Below are 21560 nucleotides of genomic sequence, written 5' to 3'. Positions count from 1 at the left end.
CTATTGTAGATTCAGGCATTCCTTGGAAATGTGTTTTATAGCGTGGCCTTACCACCAAGTTTCTTTGCTTTGAGGAAATCGCTAATGTTTTCAGTCATTGGTTACTTGGCATGTGTGATTTATCTGAAGGTGTGATTTATCTGAAGGTGTGATTTATCTGAAGGTGTGATTTATCTGAAGGTGTGATTTGCCTTTCTACAGGACTTCTTCATTTAATATTACCCAGGCTGTTGCTAAGAACTGGTAATTATGACAATCCTTTAGCAAGCACAAGCAAGGGAGATGAGGAAGGAGTGTTGTCCTCTATGTCAATGACTGGCTGGAGTGCAAGGAGATCCACCTGTGGATGGATATGGGGCCAACTGAGAGCTTATGGGTCAGGGTTAAAGGGAAGGCAGGGACAGGTGATTTTATAGTGGGGGTCTGCTACAGGCTGTGGGACCAGGAAGAGGGAGCAGATGAGGCCCTCTGTGGGCAGATAGTTACAACCTGGGTACTTTAGCCACCCCAGTGTCTGTTGGAGGGACAGCACAGCAGGGCATAAGCAATCTAGGAGGTTCCTGGAATGCATTGATAACTTCCTTCTCCAAGTGATAGAAGATCTGATGAGAAGTGCTGTATTGGACCTTGTTCTCACCAACAAGGAAGGGCTGGTGGGAAATGTGAAGCTCAAGGGAAGCCTTGGCTGCAGTGACCATGAAATAGTGGAGTTCAAGATCCTTAGGGCAGCAAGGAGGTCACACAGCAAGCGCACTACCCTGGACTTCAGGAGAGCAGACTTTGGCCTCTCAGGGATCTGCTTGGTAGGGTACCGTGGGATAAAGCCCTGGAGGGGAGAGGGGTGCAACAAAAGCTGGTTAATACTCAAGGATCTCCTCCTCCAAGCTCAGGAGCCATGCATCCCAACAAAAAGGAAGTCAGGCACGAACACCAGGAGACCCACGTGGATGAACAAGGGACTCCTGGATCAACTTAAAAAGGAAGCCTAGAGAGAGTGGAAGGAAGGGCAGGCAGCCTGGGAGGAATACAGAGAAATTGTCTGATCAGCCAGGGACCAGGTTAGGAAAGCTAAAGCCCTGAGAGAATTAAATGTGGTCAAGGATGTCAAGGGCAACACGAAGAGCTTCTGTAGGTACTTTAGTGATAAAAGAAAGACTAGGGAGAATGTGATTCCTCTCTGGAAGGAAACAGGGGACCTGGCTACCCAAGATATGGAGAAGGCTGAGGTACTCAATGACTTTTGCTTCAGTCTTCACCAGCAAGGGCTCAAGCCACACCACCCAAGTCACAGGAGGCAAAGGCAGGGACTGGGAGATTGAAGAACCGCCCATTGTAGGAGAGGACGAGGTGTGAGACCATCTAAAGAACATGAATGTGCACAAGTCCATGGGACCTGATGAATGCATCTGCAGATTCTGAGGGAACTGGTGGATGAAGTTACTTAGCTACTATCCAGCATATTTGAGAAGTTATGGCAGTCTGGTGAAGTTCCCACTGACTGGAAAAGGGGAAACATAACCCTCATTTTTAAAAAATGATAAGAGGAAGACCCAGGGAACTACAGGTTGTTCAGTCTTATCTCTGTGCCTTGTGATATCATGAAACAGATCCTCCTGGAAAATTATGCTTGATGAACTTGGTGGCCTTCAACAATGGGGCTGCTGCACTGGTGAATAAGAGAAGAGAAACCAACATCATCTACCTGGACCTGTGCAAAGCATTTGACACTGTCCTTGATGGCATTCTGGTCAATATATTGGAGAGATACGGATTTGATGGATGGACAACTTGGTGGATAAGGAGTTGGTTGGATGGTCGCACTCAAAGAGGCATGGTAAATGGCTCATTGTCCAACTGGAGACTGATGACGAGTGGCATTCCCCAGGGATTGATAATGGAACCAGTGTTGTTTAACATCTTGGTTGCAGTCATGGACAGTGGGATTGAGGGTACCCTCAGCAGGTTTGCTGACAACACCAAGCTGTGTGATACACACTGGAAGGAAGAGATGCCATCCAGAGGGACCTTGACAGGCTTGAAAGGTGGGCCTGTGTGAACCTCATGAAGTTCAACAAGGCCAAGTAGAAGGTCCTGCCTTAGCAGTTGAGGGGCTTATTTTATCTTTGTGTACCACCAAACACAAAGTTTGAGACAAACAAAATCCGACAGTCAGAGGGTGAGCGGTAATGGCTTTAAGCTGAAAGAGGGTGGATATTAGGATGACCTTTTTTCTTCTGAGGGTGGTAAGACACTGGCATGGGTTGCCCAGAGACGTTGTGGATGCCCTGTCCCTGGAGAGATTCAAGGCCAGGTTGGATGAGGCGTTGAGCAATCTAGTCTTGTGGAAGGTGTCCCTGCCCGTGGCAAGGGATTGGAACTGGCTGATGTAGATGACTAGATAATAGGACCTTTGGTTTCCTTCCAACCCAGTCTCTGATTCTGTAATTATTCCTTGCACCCAAGGCGATCATTGCCAAATGATCTGTCTGTACAGATAGCGCTCTGTCTTGTACACAGTTGTGTAGGTTCAGGACTGAGTCATTTGTAACCTGAAGCTGCATGTAGAGTAATCTGGGGTTGCGTCTTTGTTTTAACACCAAGGTTGGTGAGCTCTTCTTATTCCTGCTGGCTGTAGATCTGGAGATTCGCTTGGAAAATATCTATCTAATCACTCAGATTTATTATATATGAATATTGTCTGATAGAAATATAATTAATGAGCATTGCATGTGCACTAAATGACAGTATTAATGTAGATTCATAAAGTTGTCAGATTACTCAGTGATGTAGGAGAAGTAACAGCTCTTATTAATTATTATTAAATTATTAATTATTATTGAATCATTTAGTAATTAACATTAATCTGTTCTTCCCAGTGGGAATCCATAACTGATAAGGTTTTTGTTTTGTGGAAAAACATCTTTTAAGTTTGGCTTTAAAAAAATCCAGTTATACTGATTATTCTGATGTAGTGTAACGGATCAATGAATGGTTTTCAGGAGACATGCAGTATTTACAAGGTTTTTGTATTAAATATGTAGCTAGAAGTTTTATAAAATTATAACTTCTGGATACAGTTGAAGCAGAGGGTAGAAGAAAAAGTTGTATTGCTATTTTTAAACACTTCTAGCTCTCAGTATGTGTCAAGAGTGCAAAAGAAGGAATTTCCTTAGCAATGGATTATTTCACCCCACATTTGGAGTGAAGACCAGCTGTATTTAAAGGGCTTAGAAGAATGCCAACAATCTTATTAAGCCAAAAAATATACATATCTAATTAGAATCATAGTTAAATAAATTCAAGGAGTAGCACAATAGCAAACTGAATCAAAACAAAGCTTTGGTCTTTTTAAAGCATTTTAACATAAGTAATTCTGGCGGATGTCATTTTTTCATAAAGAAAATTCCAGTAAGGCTTTATAAGTCTGGTGACAGACGAAGGCTCCTTATCTTTTATGGGAGTTTGCTTATTTTCTCTTACTTGTTTTCCTGTCACTGCTGTACAATATATATAGCCTTACACTGCACAGCATGTAAATGGAAATGGGTGGATGTTTTGGCTCTGCGAAGCATAAGATCTTCCTTTCCTTCTTTTGCTTAATGTGATTTTGCAACACGTAAACACAGTGCTTGTCACTTCAAGGTGAAAATCTCAGATTTCATTATACTGATCTGAAGTTATTTTTCTCAGTGGCCTCCCAGCTGACAATCTAGTGTCCTCTTATATAGACTCACACAACCTGTTACATCTCGTTTGTGAGGCTGGTGACATCTTACGTTTCTAGTGTTGTTTTCTGCTCTAGGGCTTGAATCTTTGAAATACCTGTGCCTACAGGTGGAAGCTTTTGAGATTGCATAGAAGTATTAGAAGTACTTCCAGTAAAGACAGTTAAATCTCTGTTTCTTTGTGGTGAATTGGAGCACATCAGCTGGTGGTAAGGACCAGGAATTGCCTGGATAAGATGGCAGATATTGGGGGTTATGAAAAGACTGAAATTACAGAGGCACTAGGATGGCCTTTCTTGAGGGAAGGAGATGTGCTGAGCTTGTTTGGAGCAAGGAGCAGAAAGAGATGAGATCGAGGCAGAGAAGGAAAAACTGTGAAGCAGGAAGATAAGGATTGCAGAAGGGATCAAAGGCACCATGACTGAGGCCTGAGCCCTTCCACCTGCTGCCTTGCAGAGCCCAGAACATGTTCCTAGAGATGAGCAAGCCTTCCTTCCCACCAGCTGTAGCCACTTCCTTGGCTGCTTGCTATCCCTTCTTTCCTGTCACCTAACTTTCTCGATCCACAGACAGATATCTAGAGGGAGAGTCAAGTGACCCTTGTGAGTCAGATCCATAGAAGTTGATGGTGTTCGGGGGTTTCTTTGTTTAATTCTAGAAAAAAAGACGTGTAGTAAGTTGGTATGAGGATTGAAAAGTCAGTCTCTCCATGGTTCAGGAAATGCTGGCACTGGGCTTGCCTTTGCAATTTTTATTCAACCATCTGATCAGTGCCTTCTCTTGCATCAGCTACTTAATCTACTACTTACTTCCCCCCCCCCCCCCCAATTTTCTCACTGGTCTTGGCAAAATATCAAAAGTCACTGAAGCAATCAAGTGCTACTGACAGCTGTGGTAGGAACACCCACATGGAAATTACTGCTTAGCATTACAGAGCAGAATTGAGAGTGTGGTAAACAACCTGGAACTCCTGGCAGCAAACAATATATATATAGCTTTGTATTGAAGTGATTGCCCTTCAGTCTGCAACTGAAAGCTGCGGTGGCTTTTGCTTTGTCAGCTTGGAGCATTGGCAAATCTAATGTGAGAATTCTCTGATTTTTAAAAATGCGCTTTTGAGAGATCAGCCCAGCGAGTCATCTTAGTCTAATCCAAGATTATTGCTTTTCTAGCTTGGCTATGTGGGCATCTTTCTGAAGGATGGCATGGCTTTGATATGGGCTACAGCTGAAAAATGCCTGTTCGACAAATAGTGGGAAGCCTTTAAAATGTTTCCTGGAAAGGAGCAATGTAGCTCCGTTATCACTAGCTTAGGTGATCAGTGACTTGTTTCTCCTGGTGAATATACTCAGAATTTTACTTTTGTGATCCACCTGAAGGAAAAAATACTGTGTAATTATTGTTTCCTCCTGGCAGATGCAGATTTAGTGGTCCTTTGGTGTGGTCCCTATGTTCCTGTTAATGCGTTAAATTTGTATGCCATACGGTGTCTGTCGGTTAATAGTGTTAAAGGCCTATTGCCAGTTCTTTTTTTAAGTAGCCCATGCTCTGTGGTTCCTTGAGTGCCTGACTTTGCTGTTAGTATTGTATCTTTTCACTGCGAAAAGTGATCTGAAAGTATGAGAGAATATATATGGTTATCTTTAAATTATGTATTGCTATAAGCAGAGCTATAATATCCCTTTTACTGTCCTCTCTTTAATGTCCCTGTCTGCTAAAGGCATTTCAGGCTCCCTGCCTGAACTGCTCATTGTCTGAAACAACTTGCTATAATGTGACAGTGATGGACGGCTGGGTTACCTGCAGGCTGTGGTAGATCACAAAGTCCCTTTTTTTTTTCATTTTTTTTTAAATTTTATTCTGTTATTTTTGTTGTTGTTTTGTTTCCTTTTCCGCAGCCAGCTTTATTTGAGCAAAGCATCTGTGTGTCCAAGGAAGGGGCTAAGGTCAGAGTTGTAGATGGCATAAGAGATGCAGCAAACTGACATAGGAGATTTTTGGGTAGGACAGGCCTGAGAGTGGAGTTAGCAGCCAGGAAGGCCATAAGAATGACCTCTTTTGGTAGCTCGGGTGTGGTAGAGAGGGTCACAGCAGTATGACACAGGGTATGTTTGATGCTTACCTGTTCATTATAAAGATTTGTTCTCTCATATTTGTAGGATCTACAGCTAGAATATGGTCATGGTCCTCAGTGTGGCTACTTCTTGGGTGCAAATAAGTGAGTAAGCAATGCCATTTGCTGTCTTTAATTCAAGAGAGTTTTAGTATAAAAATCACTGCTGTGTGTTAAATACATTAGCTGAAATTGATACAGTAAAGTATGTTGAGCTTGTTTATATCAGTTAGAATTCCAAAATTACTATTTCTAAATGATGTAAGTGTAATTCTAAATGTAATTTGAATGATCTAGAATTACAGCACTCCTCAGTATTTGAGGCTATGTTGACCATATTCCTCCTATGATGCTTTAAGCTTCCTTTTAAGAGCTGTTATCTTGGTCTGCTTGTTAACGAAATGTTTTGCATGTTAGGTCCCACAGTGTAGAATTTTACCCCATCTAGGAGTTACCAGTGCTGCTCTTTGACATTGTTTTATGCTCTTCTTCTTGTTGTAGAGCACTAGGAACATTCAGTTATAGATGCTGTAAAAAATAAAACTTACCTGTCTCAGTAAAGTCCTTTAACTTCATGATCATACAGTTAATTTTGTTGTATTAATTGCATGAAATAATTTTCAGTGTAATTCATCCTTTCCACCCAATTTCTTAATTTACATTTATGCATGTCAGAATTAGGATGCCTATCTTTGCTTTGCTAAATTAAATCATTGTTTAAAAAATGCAGAAAATTTAAGCATAGAACATGATATTTTTATGCAGTCTTTTAGTTTAGGAAAATATGAATACTGATATCTTCTGAAATCCTGTTGTTTCTCATCCCTGTGCTTTGTCTTCTATTCCTCCCTGTCTGTGTTTTCAGACAAAGACACAGAAATGAAGTGCAGGATGTTGCAAAAATGAAGTAGGGAAGAATGAATTTATTCCAATAGTAGTTTAGTTCTCGTCAGTCTTATTTTTTTGATTATTATCTTCTTGGATATTGTGTATTTGTTTTCAATTAGATCAAACTAAGACAGTCCTTGTTTTTACAGTACAAGGAACAAGGACCACTGCACTTAATATTCATACATTAATAAACACAAATGAAGTGTGTTGTAGAAAATAAAAAAAATGCAGTGGTGTCAATTTGTATGTGGATATTTGATGTATGTTCTGAAAGCCGGCTGAAATAACATGCTTTGGATTATTTACTGATAGAATCATAGGAGAATTTGCCCTGGCTTTTGATAATTAAATTTGTGTGCCACAATTAAACTATGTTCTTATTCTTATTTAATGCTGAAGGAGTCTCTTAAAATCAGTTGAAGAAGAACTACATCAGCGGTAATTCTATTTTTTTTTCCCCTCTTGTGTGTTTCTGAGTCATTTGTGCGTTGATTTCTTATGTCTGTTCACAACTAGTTCTTGTTTGTCTCTGTACCTGCTGAGAGGATGTGGGAGAGGCTTAGTTGTCTGGATTGCAGCTGTGGTTTTAAGAATAATAATGATGATAAGGTAAAAGACGGTAAAATTCTGTTAAAGAGGTGGTAGCCCTTAAGCTTAGAATTTTTCATGGCAGCCAAGGTAGTTTTAATACAACTCACTCAGCCGTAGTTCATTTTGAATGAACCTTGTTCATTTTCGTAGGGGGCACGTGGCACATCTAGAAGATGATGATGATGATGATGGAGATGATGATTCTAAACAGTAAGTTTTTTCTTCTTGTAAAAATAAATACATATATAAGCTGATTCTTGAATACATGATTATTTTTTAAAACAAGCTGAATCATGTTCTAGCCCAAGATTCATTTTTAGCATTTTTAAAGATGTTCCTAGATTACATCAACAGAAGTTTTCTTATTCTACTGGTAAATTAGGGGGAAAAATTCCTGTTACTCACTTGATACGGTTGTCCTTTTATCGTCTATTATTGAACAAAATCTTGGCATAATTACGTTGATCAGGACCCCAGTCCTGCTGTCGTCTTTAGAATGGATGGCTGTGTACGTTAAAATAAAGCTCATTTTACACATGCTAAGTATATACATAACTGTCTTCTCTAGATGATTGAGTGTGTACTGCCCACATTGTCAGCTAGGAGGATGCTTGTATGGGTGCTTGGTTTTGGAATAGGGCTGGCTTCCTTACCACAGAGAGCAAGGTCGTGTGGCTGCAAAGGCAGTATCAATAGTCATGTCTTAGATTCATTGTGCTTGTATTAAATTCCAGTGGTATAAGTATTCTTGGGCTATTTTGGATTGACAGATGAGAGCTGAGACAATTTAAAATACAAAGCCAGTGTGTGGAAATTTACATTCCTAAACAAATCTGATGTAAAGACCAAATAGAAAGATGCCATTGAGACAGAATTCTTATTCACTTTCTGTTAATGGATAATTTTGAAAGCTGTTGCTTCATTCCAGAAACCTGTAAAAAATGTATTATCTGTTAGTTGCATCTACCATTTAGGGAGAACCAAACATCTCAAATATCTCTCTTCCTTTTTTTTTTCTTGATTACTGCTGTTCTTTTATAACAAAGGCCGTGTTTTTTATCACTGTACTGAGCATGAGACAGCCCTCTTTCAGAAAGGTAAAGCTACTGATAGCATCTGTCAGCAAGGTGACAAGTACATTAAACTATCATTGTTTAATGATCAACTTCTCATCTCAGAACACACATGCTGTTTGACACACATGATACTTGTAGAAGAAAAATGGGTTTGGTTTTTTTTAAGTCAGCTTTTAGCAGACTTTATTCCCTTGCTAATTCCTTAAGAAATTCTTCATATTTCATTATTAAGCGGTTGTTTAAAGGCGTGATTGATTAGAGTTCATCAATAATATGAAGCTCCAATGTCTTGTCCTTGAGAGGAAGAGGTTAATAATGCTGTTCATTGATTTGCTCCCCTGCATTTGGACCAAGCTGAGAACCTGCCTTACTGATATCTGGGTAGACCTTGGTAATGACAGGTCAGGCTTTTCCTGTACTGTAGGATGTATTGGTCCCCTTTCGCTCCATACTGCCAGCTCCACCCTGCTAGCCTTCAGTGAAGATGCTCTGGTCACCTGCACTGCTGCAAGCCAGCTCAGCTTGCTTCCTCCAGCTGTACTAATCTCTGGATGTGTTTTGTGTACAGCTGTGTCCATTTTTGCTTAATGTTTCTTTTCTTTTTCCCCACTTGCCCTGTTCACAGCCAGCATCACCAACTTTTGTAATGTTCCAGGGCTTGGAACCTCTTGATCCCTGCTGTCTTGAAGTGCTTGCACCTATTTCTTTGCTTTGAGATCCCTGTCTTGTGTGGGCTTCATCAGAACTTTCAAATAGCATTGGCTTCAGCTGCTTCTGTCGCTGTTATGTTTCTGTGGACTTTGTTTTTCAGGTTAAGCAGTAGAGAACCTGAGAGCAGTAGCTTTCAGAGAGGTTCCAGTTTATCTGACCCTAAGGACAGTCACCAATGGTCTTCCAAAAAAGTCCTTGTGTTTTTTTGCTTCCTCCTGCATTTCATCCTAGGTACTCTTGCCCTTCAGAGAGGGCCTGACAATTTGCTCTGCGCACAGGCCTTGAGTGCCTCAACCCTGGATCAGACAGATTCTGCATCTGTGCCTTTCCTCGGGTATCTGCTTGCGGCCAAAGCTCTGCAGCAACGTGTTGGTTCATCAGCTCAGTCTTGGATATTTTTCTCTGAAGCCTGCTGAAGATACGTGACTTTTGTTTGATTTATATTCTGTGAGATGGAGCAGCAATTGAAGAGTAAATGTAACACTGGTCACTTCTCCCTTCATATCCAGAGCAAAAATGGTGAGGCGTGTTGTACACCTTCCAGTCCAAACTGATGCCACTGCATGACTCCAAAGCTGGGTGATTCATAGCAGCAGAGAATCCACATGCTTCAGAGAACAATATGAAATTGCCCCTCTTGATTTAATGATTTTGATACTTTAAATATTTCTTTTTCTGTTGCATGCAGCAAAGCTGATGGTGCTTTAAATTCCTCACTATAGAAGCTGGGAAAGCAGAAGTTATTGGGGCACCGTCCTGTGAGATCAGTGCTGACAAACTGCACATAAACCTTGCTGTTGAAACCAGGACACAGTCCTTTGTGCAGACATCTGTCACATTTATGCCAAATCATTGGCTTTTATGTTTTTGGTTTTTTTACACTTGACTGCCCAGTAACACAGCGATGGCTGAAGCAGATGCCAGGATGAACATGAAAGAACATATACAAATAGAGCTTAGACACAAGTGGCTGAAGATGTAAGCTTGGTCCCATGTTATGAAGAGATCATTTTGACCACCATAGCAGCTAAAATGCACGACGCGGGGTAACCCATTCTCAGAAATCCTCTTCCAGCTTCTCTGAAATAAAAACAACTGATAAGAAGCTAGGAAAGAGACTCCTGAAAAGAATGAAGCAGAGCAGACAAGTTGTTGATCTGTAAACAAGTGAACAGATATCTTACTACTTGGATATTTTCCCCAAAATATATTATTTGGATTATAATTTTAAAATAAGGAAAACATTCCACAGCTGTATTCCCAATTTATTTAATGGAAATATTTTTCTCTTCCAAAAGATAAGGAAACAGGACAGCTTAAGAGTTTTAAAAAATATTTTAAAAAAGTAGGAAGTTAGCATTTTTTTTAAAAACACTGTATTTTTTTAAAGCACAGAACCAGCAAAGGAATAATGTTCCTGATGTTTCAGCTTTCTTGTTTCCTGCTGATGTCTTGTACTGTTGAACCAAGTTGTTGAATCGCTCTTGCATTAAAAAGTTTTCTTTGCCAAGATTTCTGTACAAAAAGAAAGTCACGGAAGAGAAAAAAAATAACAAACCAGCCTGAGCAGCAGACTGGATGTCCACTGCAGATGGATTTTGCTGTCATGTGTAAGGCCGTTCAGAAGTCTTCAGAAGTCAGTGGTAAATTTTTCAAGGAATGGTATTCATCAGTTTTCTTGTAACTCCTCTCACGTATCTACAGATGGCCCTTTAGAAAAGCTCACTGATACCCTAAATCTTTCTCCTCTCTATAAAGTAAATATAAGGCCTCCTCTGCATCTGCCAACTTCTTTCTGCACAAGTATGTGCATCTTCAACAAATCAGTTCATGTCGCTGTGTGCTCTCTAGGGAGAATCTGTGATGTCTGAATTTTCAGATAGTATCTGTGGTATGCACAGCAATAACAAAATGTTTGAAGATATTAATGATGCGGTTCTTTGGATATAATAGTGCTGTTGACAAGCTAATGGTATTTATTTGATGGCATTTATAAAACTATGTTCTCTTGAACACTGCAATATGAGATTCAAAGGGCTATACTGGATAGTGATCTGTTTGGTTTCTTTTCTTTATAGTGCTACTATGAAACCTAAAGTGCCACCTCCTTTACCACCAAAGGTAAGTGAGGGGTATTTTGTTGCCCAGAATAAAAGGGCACTTTAAATAAACAAATGCAGAAGTGTCTAAATGACTGTACTAAAGATTCTCTCGCATGAACGATGACTTGAAGCCTTGAGTCAAGTTCTGAGTCAAAGGTATGTCCAGGCAGTTGTCCTATAAGTTTGTAGCCTTTAATTGCAAATCTGCATGAAGTCTTGCATTATTGGGTATTTGTCAGTGTGAAAGTGCCATTTCTGAGCAATTGCACTTCAGACAATTCAGAAGGAATAAATTGGGCAGTTAGAAAATTTAGTGCTATAAGTAACCTCTAATGAAGAGTTACCAAGTAAGGCATCTGATTGCTGACTTTTGGTGTCTGAATGGCATTGTTCAGGGACATGCCTGGATCTGATTAAATTTTGCGTGCTGCCACTTGAAGAATGATTGAACATTTTCATAATGAACTTATCTTAATATGAGCAAAAATAAATATAGTTATATTTCTTTGGATGTCAGCTCCCCAGTTAAAAACTGCAGGTTTGGTTATTTACCCTCTTGCACTATCTGTCTTTGCATAACGGAGCAGGATGTTTACAAGCAACACTAGTGCAGACAGTGTCTAAATGACATTCTCCTTTGTGGTTGCAGCCCCTATTTGAGATTCTCTGGACAAAGTTCTGACTGTATCATTGAATGTTTCCTATTTTCTACTTAAATATCTGGTTTGTTTTATCAGTAGTCATAAACAGTGACATTTCCACAAGCCCATGATTTGTTTTTAATACAGGGCTTAAGTATAGAATCATAGAATAACCAGGTTGGAAGAGACCCACCGGGTCATCGAGTCCAACCATTCCTGTCACACACTAAACCATGCCCCTTAGCACCTCCTTAGTGCCTTAAACACCTCCAGGGAAGGTGAATCAACCACCTCCCTGGGTAGCCTGTTACAGTATAATGATCTTGAATTCGTCATATGTCAATGAAAAGGTTTTCCTTATTGCTATGCATTTCCTTCTAGTTCTTTTTTTTGAAAGAAACTTGGCATGGCAGAGCACGTTACTTCATTAGTTTATTTGTGAAAATTCCAGAATCCAATTATAGCATTTATTTTCTTTTTTTTTTTTTTGTCATTTGGAAGTAGCATGGATGCTTTGAATTTTTTTTTCATTGTTTTTTGTTATTACTGTATCTTTTTCAGCCTAAATCCATCTTTATCCCTCATGAAACTCATTCTTCTGAAAATGATAATCAAGGGACAATCAAGAGATGCCCGGCATCAGAGAGTCCAGCAAAATCTGCGTCTCAGGTTCCACCCAGGCCGCCACCTCCTCGGTTACCTCCACAGAAATCGAGTGCTTTAGGTAGTAAGAGTGATGTCAAGAAGTATACAAATACTTCTCAACGAATCTAATGTGATTTTATTTCAACATCCTCACCTGTGCACACTTTGAAACATACTGTGGTAGATTTTCTGTGATGAGCAAGTAACAGAAAGAGCATGAAAACAAAAATGCACAAAGAAAGCATGCTTACATTCTTAAGACAGTCAAACATGCCTTCTAGTAGAGTCACTGTAGGTTTCAGATTCTGTCCCTGCATGTCAACTGTTGTTATAGTTTTTCATGCCAAGGATAGAGGTTTGATTTTATACATGATGAATGGATAGTAGAGCAGGTAATTGTGTTCGCTTACTGTTTGATCAGGCTGTTCCTTTTGTTAAAATCTGATGCTTTGAGAGTTGTCCTGGTGTGGCTTGTTTTAAGCAAGCTTCATGTCTGACTCTCAATTGATAACTTTCTAGCATCCAGTGCTAAGAAATGCCTCAAGACTACTTAGAAAGAATTGATAATGGAAGCATTAGCTGTAGCGGAGATTTTCTTTATATATACATTTTTCCTCATCGCTGTGACCACATCCCTTTCTATGCCCATGTTAGATTTATATTATAGATATATTATATATTAATTACCAAAAGCCATGAACTGAAATTGAATGTGGTTCTATAGATATGTGCACATATAGGAATACATATGCTTTAGAAATAAATTAGGGTATTGGGACATGTTCTGACATAAGTGTAAATTTTCAGAATTGTTTTTAGGTAGACTGGTGTTGAGTTGAAGGTAGAACATATTCTTAAATATGAATCTTTCTAGGTAATGGAGTTACTTCTGTACAATTAAATGGTGAAAGAGAGGGATCGCCACAGAATGAAGCCAGAGACACTAATTTTTCAAGGAAAGAAAAGAAAGAAATACTGGTAGGTATTTAAACTACTAGATGTTATTTTAAAGTTCTTAGTTGTTTTACATGCACAATGAAAAGGAGCGGGCACACTCTTTAGAATAGAAATGACACTGGGTGGCCATCTTGCTTCTTTTGAATCAAAACACAATTTTGTTACATGGTCTAGTTGTGATACAGTCTTCAGCTGAAGCTTGACTCAGTATTTCATTTTCATTAGAAAGTAACGTAATTGTGGATATAGAAGATTTTTTGTATTCATGTACTTGAGGGACACATCATCAGAGCAAGATACTTCAAGAGAGATGTAATGTGTCATACAGAGCAGTGGCTACTTAAGCAAATGAGGAAATTAAAGTAAATGCTGCCACCTGATGGCTTGCTGGAGGATTTGGCTGGCCCTGGGTAAGGTACTGAATCAGGGCTGTTCCCAAATGGGTCTTTCTCTTATCCCAGATGCAGGCATACAGCCTTTTTGGTGTTCAGGGGGGAAAAAGCTGGAGAAATGTAAATTGAGGATGCACATGAAGGAGCTGTTTGTCTGCTGGCCTCTGGAGCTCTGGGTTTCTGCGTTTAGCATCTTGGGTTTAGTGTCCAAGCTGAGCTACGTATACTCATGTGAAGCTGCACTTGTGGGCAGAGTGCAGTTTTGTACCATGTCTACTCTGATCCACCTGTGAGTTGAGGAAAGGAAATATTCCTGGATCCCTTTCTCCTCTTCAGAGTGAGTTTTTCCATCAAAGAAGCAAATGGATTCCTGAGTGGTTACTATTACTATGAAGCAAAAATGAAAGAGGCAGTGTGAGATGAGTGGGACATCTGTCATTAGATCAGATTAAATGTAACATGAAACTGCACTCTTTGGGAACTTCTGCTAAAGATGAGATTGGAAATGTCACTCTTTTCTATTTCATCTTCACTTCTGTCAACAGAAACATTGTGTGCATTTTGTTTTGTTTTACAAAAGTGCCAGTAATACTGGCAGTACTTTGGAAAGCATGATTTTCTGAAGTGCTTTGAACTTGACATTTGAAATTGTGTGTTTAAAGTTTCCTATGTTACATGTAAAATACATTTCTTCAGAGGCATGTTTTTGCTAAGAAAATTGATACCAATACAAGAAAGTGGGTGTGCTACTTTTTGGTATAGTTTAATGCTACTTGTAATAGTGAACAATTGAAAATTACTGCATTATTTCTTAAATAGTGCATTGCTCAATATGATATTCTTTCAGGCATCATTGTAATGTGAAAATGTTGTGCAATAGACTATGTAGACATTCAGTGAGGAGATATTGGAATGATAGTAAAGGTTTTAATGAACAAAAATGGTGCTGCTAGTTTGTGCTGTGTGGTTGTAGAATCATAGGATGATTTAGGTTGGCAGGGACCTCAAAGCCCATCCAGTTCCCATCCCCTTGCCATGTGCAGGGACATCCCACTGGATCAGGCTGCTCAAGGCCCCATCCAGCCTGGCCTTGAACACTTCCAGGGATGAGGCAGCCACAGCCTTCATGGGCAACCTGTTCCAGTGCCTCACCACTCTCATGAAGGATTTCTTCCTAATGTCTAATGTAAATCTTCCCCCCTCCAATTTGTAGCCATTCTTCCTCATCCTATCACTACATACCCTTGTTAAAAGCCCAACTCCAGCTTTCATGTAGGCCCTCTCTAGCTACTGCTAGCTATTATGGTCTCTCAGCCTGTCCTCATAGCAGAGGTGCTCCAGCTCTCTGATCATCTTTATGGCCTTCTCTGGACCTGTTCCAACAGTTCCATATCCTTCTTATGTTGAAGGTTCCAGAACTGGACACAATAGTCCAGGTGGGGTCTCATGAGAGTGAAGCAGAGGGGCAGAATCTGCTCCCTTGCCCTGCTGGCCACGCTTCTTTTGAGGCAGCCCAGAATACGGCTGGCCTTCTGGGCTGTGAGCACACATTGCTGGCTTACATTGAGCTTCTCATCAATCAGCACCCCCAATTTCTCTAAAGGGGAGAGATTTCTCTCAGTCACATCATCCCCCATTGTATATTGAAACAGCTGATATCCCTGACCCAGGTGTAGGACCTTGCACTTGGCCCTGTTGAACGTCAAAAGATTCTCACAGGCCCACTTCTCCAGCTTGTCCAGATCCTTCTAGATGACATCCCGTCCTTCCAGTGTGACAACTGCACCACTTCAGCTTGGTGTCATCTGCAAACTTGCTGAGGGTGCACTCGATCTCACTGTCTAGATCATTGATGAAGATACTAAACAGCCTTGGTCCCAGTACAGATCCCTAAGTGACACCACTTGTCATGGATCTCCATCTGGACATTGAGCTGTTGACCACTATTCTCTGAATGTGACCATCCAACCAATTCCTTATCCACTGAATAGTCCTCCCATCAGATCCATATCTCTCCAGTTTAGAGAGAAGGATGTTGTGGGGGAACACGTCAAAGGCTTTACAGAAGTCCAGATCTGTTGGTTTTCCCATGTCTCACTAGAGACACGTGGTTACCAAATTCATACAGAATTATGGAAATGTCAGTTGGAAAGGAGATCTCTAGCCTAACCCCATGCTTAAAAATGGGATGGTAGCCAAAGCTCAGCCATGGCTTTCAGATCTAGTACACACGGCATTAGATGCAGCAGAGTGTCTCAGTACATGCCTTGTGCCTTCCACTTGGCGTGGTGTCGAAATATACAACACAAATCTATTTTCTGTCGGAAAAAAATCTGCAGGGAGGGTTTTGCATCTATTTCTTATGTAGATGTAAGGATTGGCTTTTTGTTTTCTTCTAATATAACTATGCTCGATTATTTATCAAGTGGGGGGGGTTAGACTTGTATTTTGGTTATGCTGTAGCGGGGGCAGAGAATATGCATGTTTGTGTATGTGTGTGCATATGAGTGTAAATATACTTTTAAACTTTTATTTTCTAGAAACCTATTAGTAATGGCCTTCCTCCCACACCTAAAGTACACGTGAGTATTAACTGAGGCATACAAACGCATGTTGGAGGCAGAATGTGTTTTCTTGCTGAAGCTTAAGAGAGTGTATTTTTTGAATGTTTGTAGTATTTTTTTTAAATTATAAAAGCAAGTATATCTTGGAGATCTTTAGGCACAGGTATGTTATTTCAGAAATTATGCTTGATTTTGTGCTCTTTAGGTAAATTTTGGGAGGTTTTTTGTTTGCTTGCTTCATTAGATAGTGAATGAGACTTCTCTGGCTAATGTACTACTGAAGGTACTTACTGGTCTGAGGAGCTGATGTCTCTCAGGACTTGCAAATAGCTCAGAGTTTATAATATGCAGCTCTGGATTTCAACACTTGTGAAGACAGGATTCATAGACACCTTAGGGCTGGAAATAACTGTTACAGACATCTATGTGCACCTTCGTAACATGAAGCAAAGTAGAATTTCGTTGTAATGTCTGTGCAAACTTCTCACAATGCTATTAGCCAGCACTGTGATCAGAAGAGCCAGTCTTCCCTCCTTCTTGACCATTCCTTTTTTTACACTCACTGCTCTTCTCCGTGTGTGCTGGAGCATGTGTTTGTGTAGTTGTGCTATGCACCAAATGGGGGATTTATCTGATTTTAAACTAACCTTTTTGATACATTACTCCTAAGTCAGATCAGGTTCTTATTTTTAGATAAACATCCTTGTAGCAATTTTATTTTCTTATGATACTATTTTTTGTTTTATACCCGTTTAAAGAAGCAGGACAGTCGTCTGTTGCATAAATGGATGGTTCGTGAACTCTGAATTCTTGATATGTTCAGTGTAGTTTATTGAGGTCAATGTTGTTTTAATAAACTAAATATTAAACTAGATGCATGGGCTAGGACTGCGTACTTTAAACTAGCGGATGACAGAAATTTGGAATCACTCCTAGCACTGAAAAGAACAGAGTCATAATGAGGAGGAGGAAATACAGTAATTCAGTCACTGGAATGAGAAACTGGGTAGAAAATAGAGTAGCTCAAAATGAAGTAATGCATGTTGGAACTTTGTCACAAACTTCATGATCATGCCATCAGAGAATGCCCGAGTTGCTAGTAGAATGAAGCTGTAAAAAGAGACTGAAATGGGAAAACTTCTGAAGCTAATCAAAAGAGTCATTGGGTATTAGACAGGTATCTGCATGTTCATATATCTTTTTAGTGCAGTAATTCTCTGGTTCTGCTGGTCCTCTGGTTAGAAATTCTTTCCCCACTCTTACTCTTCCCTCATCACACTGCATCTTTTATTTGTAACAAATTTTCTAGCCTTCCTGTTATATGTTGGAGATTGATTTGGCACTTAAATGTTCTCTGCCTGCTGTCATCTTCATTTGCCATTTAATGAAAATTTGGGTAAGGAAGGGGTGTTTCTCTCCCAGGTCATTTAGATTATTAGACTTCTTTACTTTCCTCTGTTGTTGAGCATGGTTTGCATCTTCTGATTCCTGTTTGTTTGAGGTTTTTTGATTTGTGGTTCTCAAGTATGTTGTCGAGTGGTAAGCAGTGTTTTGCGTTCTTGCTGTCCTCTAAGGTAGTTAGTTGTTGTGGGCCTCTTTTTAAAATGGTATCTGTGCATGGTTGCCTGCAACTCTAGAGATTTTGTTCAACTTTAAATAACCCAGTCTGGTAGCATGATTCCCACCCCCCCACCTCAACCCCCCACCCCCGATATTTTAGGTGGTTTGCAGCACAGGGAGGCCTGTTAGATCCTACCAGTGAGGGAATGCCTTGCCTGTTGAAATTCCCTGAAGGCTTAAATACCTTCATGGCAGAATTCAGATCAAGCAGCCATGCCTGAACCTTTTGTTTCATAGTGTGGTATTTTTCCCACTAGCAACTCAATTCAATAATTTGTCTGATTCTCACCTGTATCCTAGAGATTTTTTTGGTATTTAGGGATTATACCCTTGAGCTCCATTTACCCTTCTGAGACACTTGCAGCAGCGTCTTGGCTTTGCAGGCTTTCTAGAGATCAGGGCTGAAAATAGCCAGAGGAAAATGGTTAGTGTGTCATGATTTTGATCTCCTCCCTCCCTACCTAACTGATAAGCAGAGCTCAACCAGGTCTTAGCAGTGAGCACTGCTCCCTTCTGCTGTGCAGCTTCTCTCTTCAGTGCTTGGAAAGGGTCAAGCGGAGTTGCATAGCTGGTTACAGGAGCAGCAGAAACACCAGTGTTCTAGGAGGTCAGTGCTTCAAGTGCAATCTGGTGTATTTTCTGTTGAGTGCCTTTCCATGCCTTGCGCACTTGGGAATAGGCTTCTGTAAAGTAAACAAAACCCGAAAAACTCTGACAACTTGTCTGGATGAATATTTTTCCCACACAGCAAATTAAACTACTCTTAACTTCTGTTACTTCTTAAGTAAAAATAATCTTGTTGGAAATGCCATGTTGTAGTTTTCATGTGTATGTGTTTTTAATTGTTTTTACCTCTACAGATGGGTGCTTGCTTTTCAAAGGTTTTCAATGGCTGTCCCTTAAAAATTCATTGTGCAACATCATGGATAAATCCAGATACAAGAGGTAGTATATTATGTATATTTTACCCATTTTGTCCTCTCCTCAGATTCCTAGAACGCTTAGATGAGCAAGACTATTCCTTTGAAAATAGACATATTGTAAAATAGATTTACTTATACATGCAAAAGTTGTTCTTCACTTATGCCACTGCTGGTTGAAGTTAATTGTTTTTTTTAATCATGTTAAGATACATGGGGCTCAGTTTTCAGCTTTGATTTAGAAGAATAAATTACATATCAAAAGTAAAAAAACCATACTTTTTTCATTTTGATTCAAGAATCTTCTCAACATTTTAGTCCAGAAGATGCCACTCCTAATTTATTATTAAAACAATCTGAATTCCAGATGTCCTAGATGAGATTTCTTTATCGTTCGCTTGATACCTGCACCCCAAAACTTTCTGGTTCTACAGGATTCTGCAGCTCTATTTTTGCATACATTTTAGTGCTTTGTTAAATAGCCTGGTGAAAGGGATAATTGGCTACATTGTACTTGGATTGCCTTTGATTTCACAGATTTGCAGAATAGTTGGGATTGGAAGGGAGGTCTGGAGATCATCCAGTCCAACCCCCCTGCTAAAGCAGGTTTACCTCAAGGAGATTGCACAGGATCACGTCCAGGAAGGTTTTGAATATCTCCAGAGGAGACTCCACAACCTTTTTGGGCAGCCTGTTCCACTGCTCCGTCACCCTCACTGTAAAGTTTTTCCTCATGTTCAGGTGGACCTTCCTGTGCTCCAGTCTGTGTTAATTGTCCCTTGTCCTGTCACTGGGTACCACTGAGAAGAGTCTGGGCCAAGCCTCTTGACACCCGCCCTTTAGATATCTGTAAGCATTGATAGGATAACAGGCTTTATAGATGCCCTACTGAGCCAGTAAGCAAGAAAATGCTTTATTTTTTTTCTTAAACTGAAATTGCAGGAGTCAGTCTTTCAGAGTTGACATTATCTCAATATGAGATTTTTTGTCTTGTTCACATGCCTAAATGCGGTCCAGGGTATCAATTATATTCAAGAAGTGAGGCACCCCTAAAGTACTGAAAAAACATTCCATTCAGTACTGCTGTTGAAGTGCTCCAAAAGAAGGCTAGAAATATGTCACAAAATATGTGGAAATGTCTACAGGAGTTAATCTATGTATGAAGAAACTATTCACGTTAATTCTTTTTTGTGCTTATGTCGCTGCTGTTTTTTATTCCAAATGTTTGTAACAAAAAGACGACTGATATTTCCTAATGTCTTTAAACTGTTCCATCCACAAATTCAAGCTTCTTTAGCAAGTTTAATTTTCCATGCTTTCAAACACCATAACTTTTATAGGTTGGTTTGCTTCAATGTGTGTAATTGTTTTAAGGCTTTCTTTTGAAAGGACCTGCATTCTCTTATAAAACACACTGTCCTTAAATCTGGAATTCTACGTTTCTTTTGTTTGTATTTGCAGATCAGTACTTGATATTTGGTGCAGAAGAAGGTATTTACACACTGAACCTCAATGAACTTCATGAAACATCAATGGAGCAGGTCTGTTCTGATATTTTTGAAAAAATCTCTCTTTTTTTAGCTACTGAGATGAGTGATGGATAATCTTTGTAAAAATTACTGTTCCTACAGTTCCATAGGCACTAGCTACACTGAGATTTACCTCAAGTGTTTACTATTGAGGATACCCCTCAGTGATGGTCAAGTTTTTTGTAGGCTGGACCATGTTTGAAGTAGGAGATCGGCATACATCAGTGTGTGGAACTTCATTGTAATGTGTTGCCGTGCAGTTAAATGATTTCTTAAGTAGTATGGAGTTGTTTCAGCTACAGGGAAGCAAGGGCATCTTTTGCACACTAGATTCCATTCTTTTGGTCTTAAAAGCACCTTTTCTGGCGAGACTTAGCTTACTGAATCCCATTTAAAACTCCATCTTTGCTGCATCTTAGAAATTGTTATTTTCTTTAGGGGATAGTAGGAGGGGGAAATACCAGTTGCAGGCTTTTCTGTATGGTATCTTCTCCAGCTCTTGTTAATCTCTGAGCCTTGTTTTCTTTCCTGCCTTCTGCCTAACTTAGGGAGCTAGGCATTTGCCATCAAGATGGAGGAATTTGCAAGGACAGCCCTCGCGCTGTAAACTGGAGGCACTGGTGTTGGTCCATCTTCTAGGGTCCAGGCATTGTACATGTTTGATGTTGAGAAGGCCTAGCTAGCTTGCACTGAGCTCTGTTTAACTCATAATCGTACTGGTGCTTGAGTTAGCTAGTTTAAACTTAGATCAGGTATCTCTTTGCTGCCACATTGAAGCTGTAAAACCTACCCTGAGAAATAAAACCAATACAATAGTTCTTGTGGGTCAAGTTGACCAAAGAAGGTTTTGTTTGTGTTTTTTTTCTTCTGGTTTGTAATTGTTTGGGGGTTTTTGTTTGTTTTCATTGTTCTAAATTGGCAGGGAAAATAGATGTAATGAAACCTATACTCCCATACCCATCCCTGTTTTCTCTAAGCACTGTGCTTTGTAGTGCATTGCCTAGTTATCTTTTAGGAAAATGTTTTAATAAGCACTTAGAGACAAGAAGAGATACTTTTAAAAGCAACCAGTCATGTGGAACA

The 21560-nt window shown here is 39.9% G+C and overlaps 1 protein-coding gene across 7 annotated transcripts in view; it reads left to right on the top strand.

The window, feature by feature from the left end:
- Positions 1-21560, top strand: part of MAP4K3 (mitogen-activated protein kinase kinase kinase kinase 3) — an 80755-nt gene that overhangs the window by 37316 nt on the left and 21879 nt on the right. For 4 of the 7 annotated variants that reach the window (XR_011337063.1, XM_069852914.1, XM_069852913.1 and 1 more), the window contains 9 exons: positions 5885-5943; positions 7129-7167; positions 7471-7530; positions 11186-11228; positions 12412-12574; positions 13370-13473; positions 16385-16426; positions 18889-18973; positions 20410-20489. Coding sequence is in view for 6 of the 7 variants with exons in the window: in XM_069852914.1 (XP_069709015.1) it covers positions 5885-5943; positions 7129-7167; positions 7471-7530; positions 11186-11228; positions 12412-12574; positions 13370-13473; positions 16385-16426; positions 18889-18973; positions 20410-20489 (675 nt within the window). In the remaining variant the exon portion in view is untranslated. The remainder of the gene's footprint in view (positions 1-5884; positions 5944-7128; positions 7168-7470; positions 7531-11185; positions 11229-12411; positions 12575-13369; positions 13474-16384; positions 16427-18888; positions 18974-20409; positions 20490-21560) is intronic. The other 3 variants (XM_069852917.1, XM_069852919.1, XM_069852916.1) reach the window with 2 other exon arrangements.

This window comes from Phaenicophaeus curvirostris, chromosome 2 (genome assembly GCF_032191515.1).
Source record: "Phaenicophaeus curvirostris isolate KB17595 chromosome 2, BPBGC_Pcur_1.0, whole genome shotgun sequence".
Classification (NCBI taxonomy): domain Eukaryota; kingdom Metazoa; phylum Chordata; class Aves; order Cuculiformes; family Cuculidae; genus Phaenicophaeus; species Phaenicophaeus curvirostris.
This window is presented reverse-complemented; position numbering and strand designations above follow the sequence as displayed.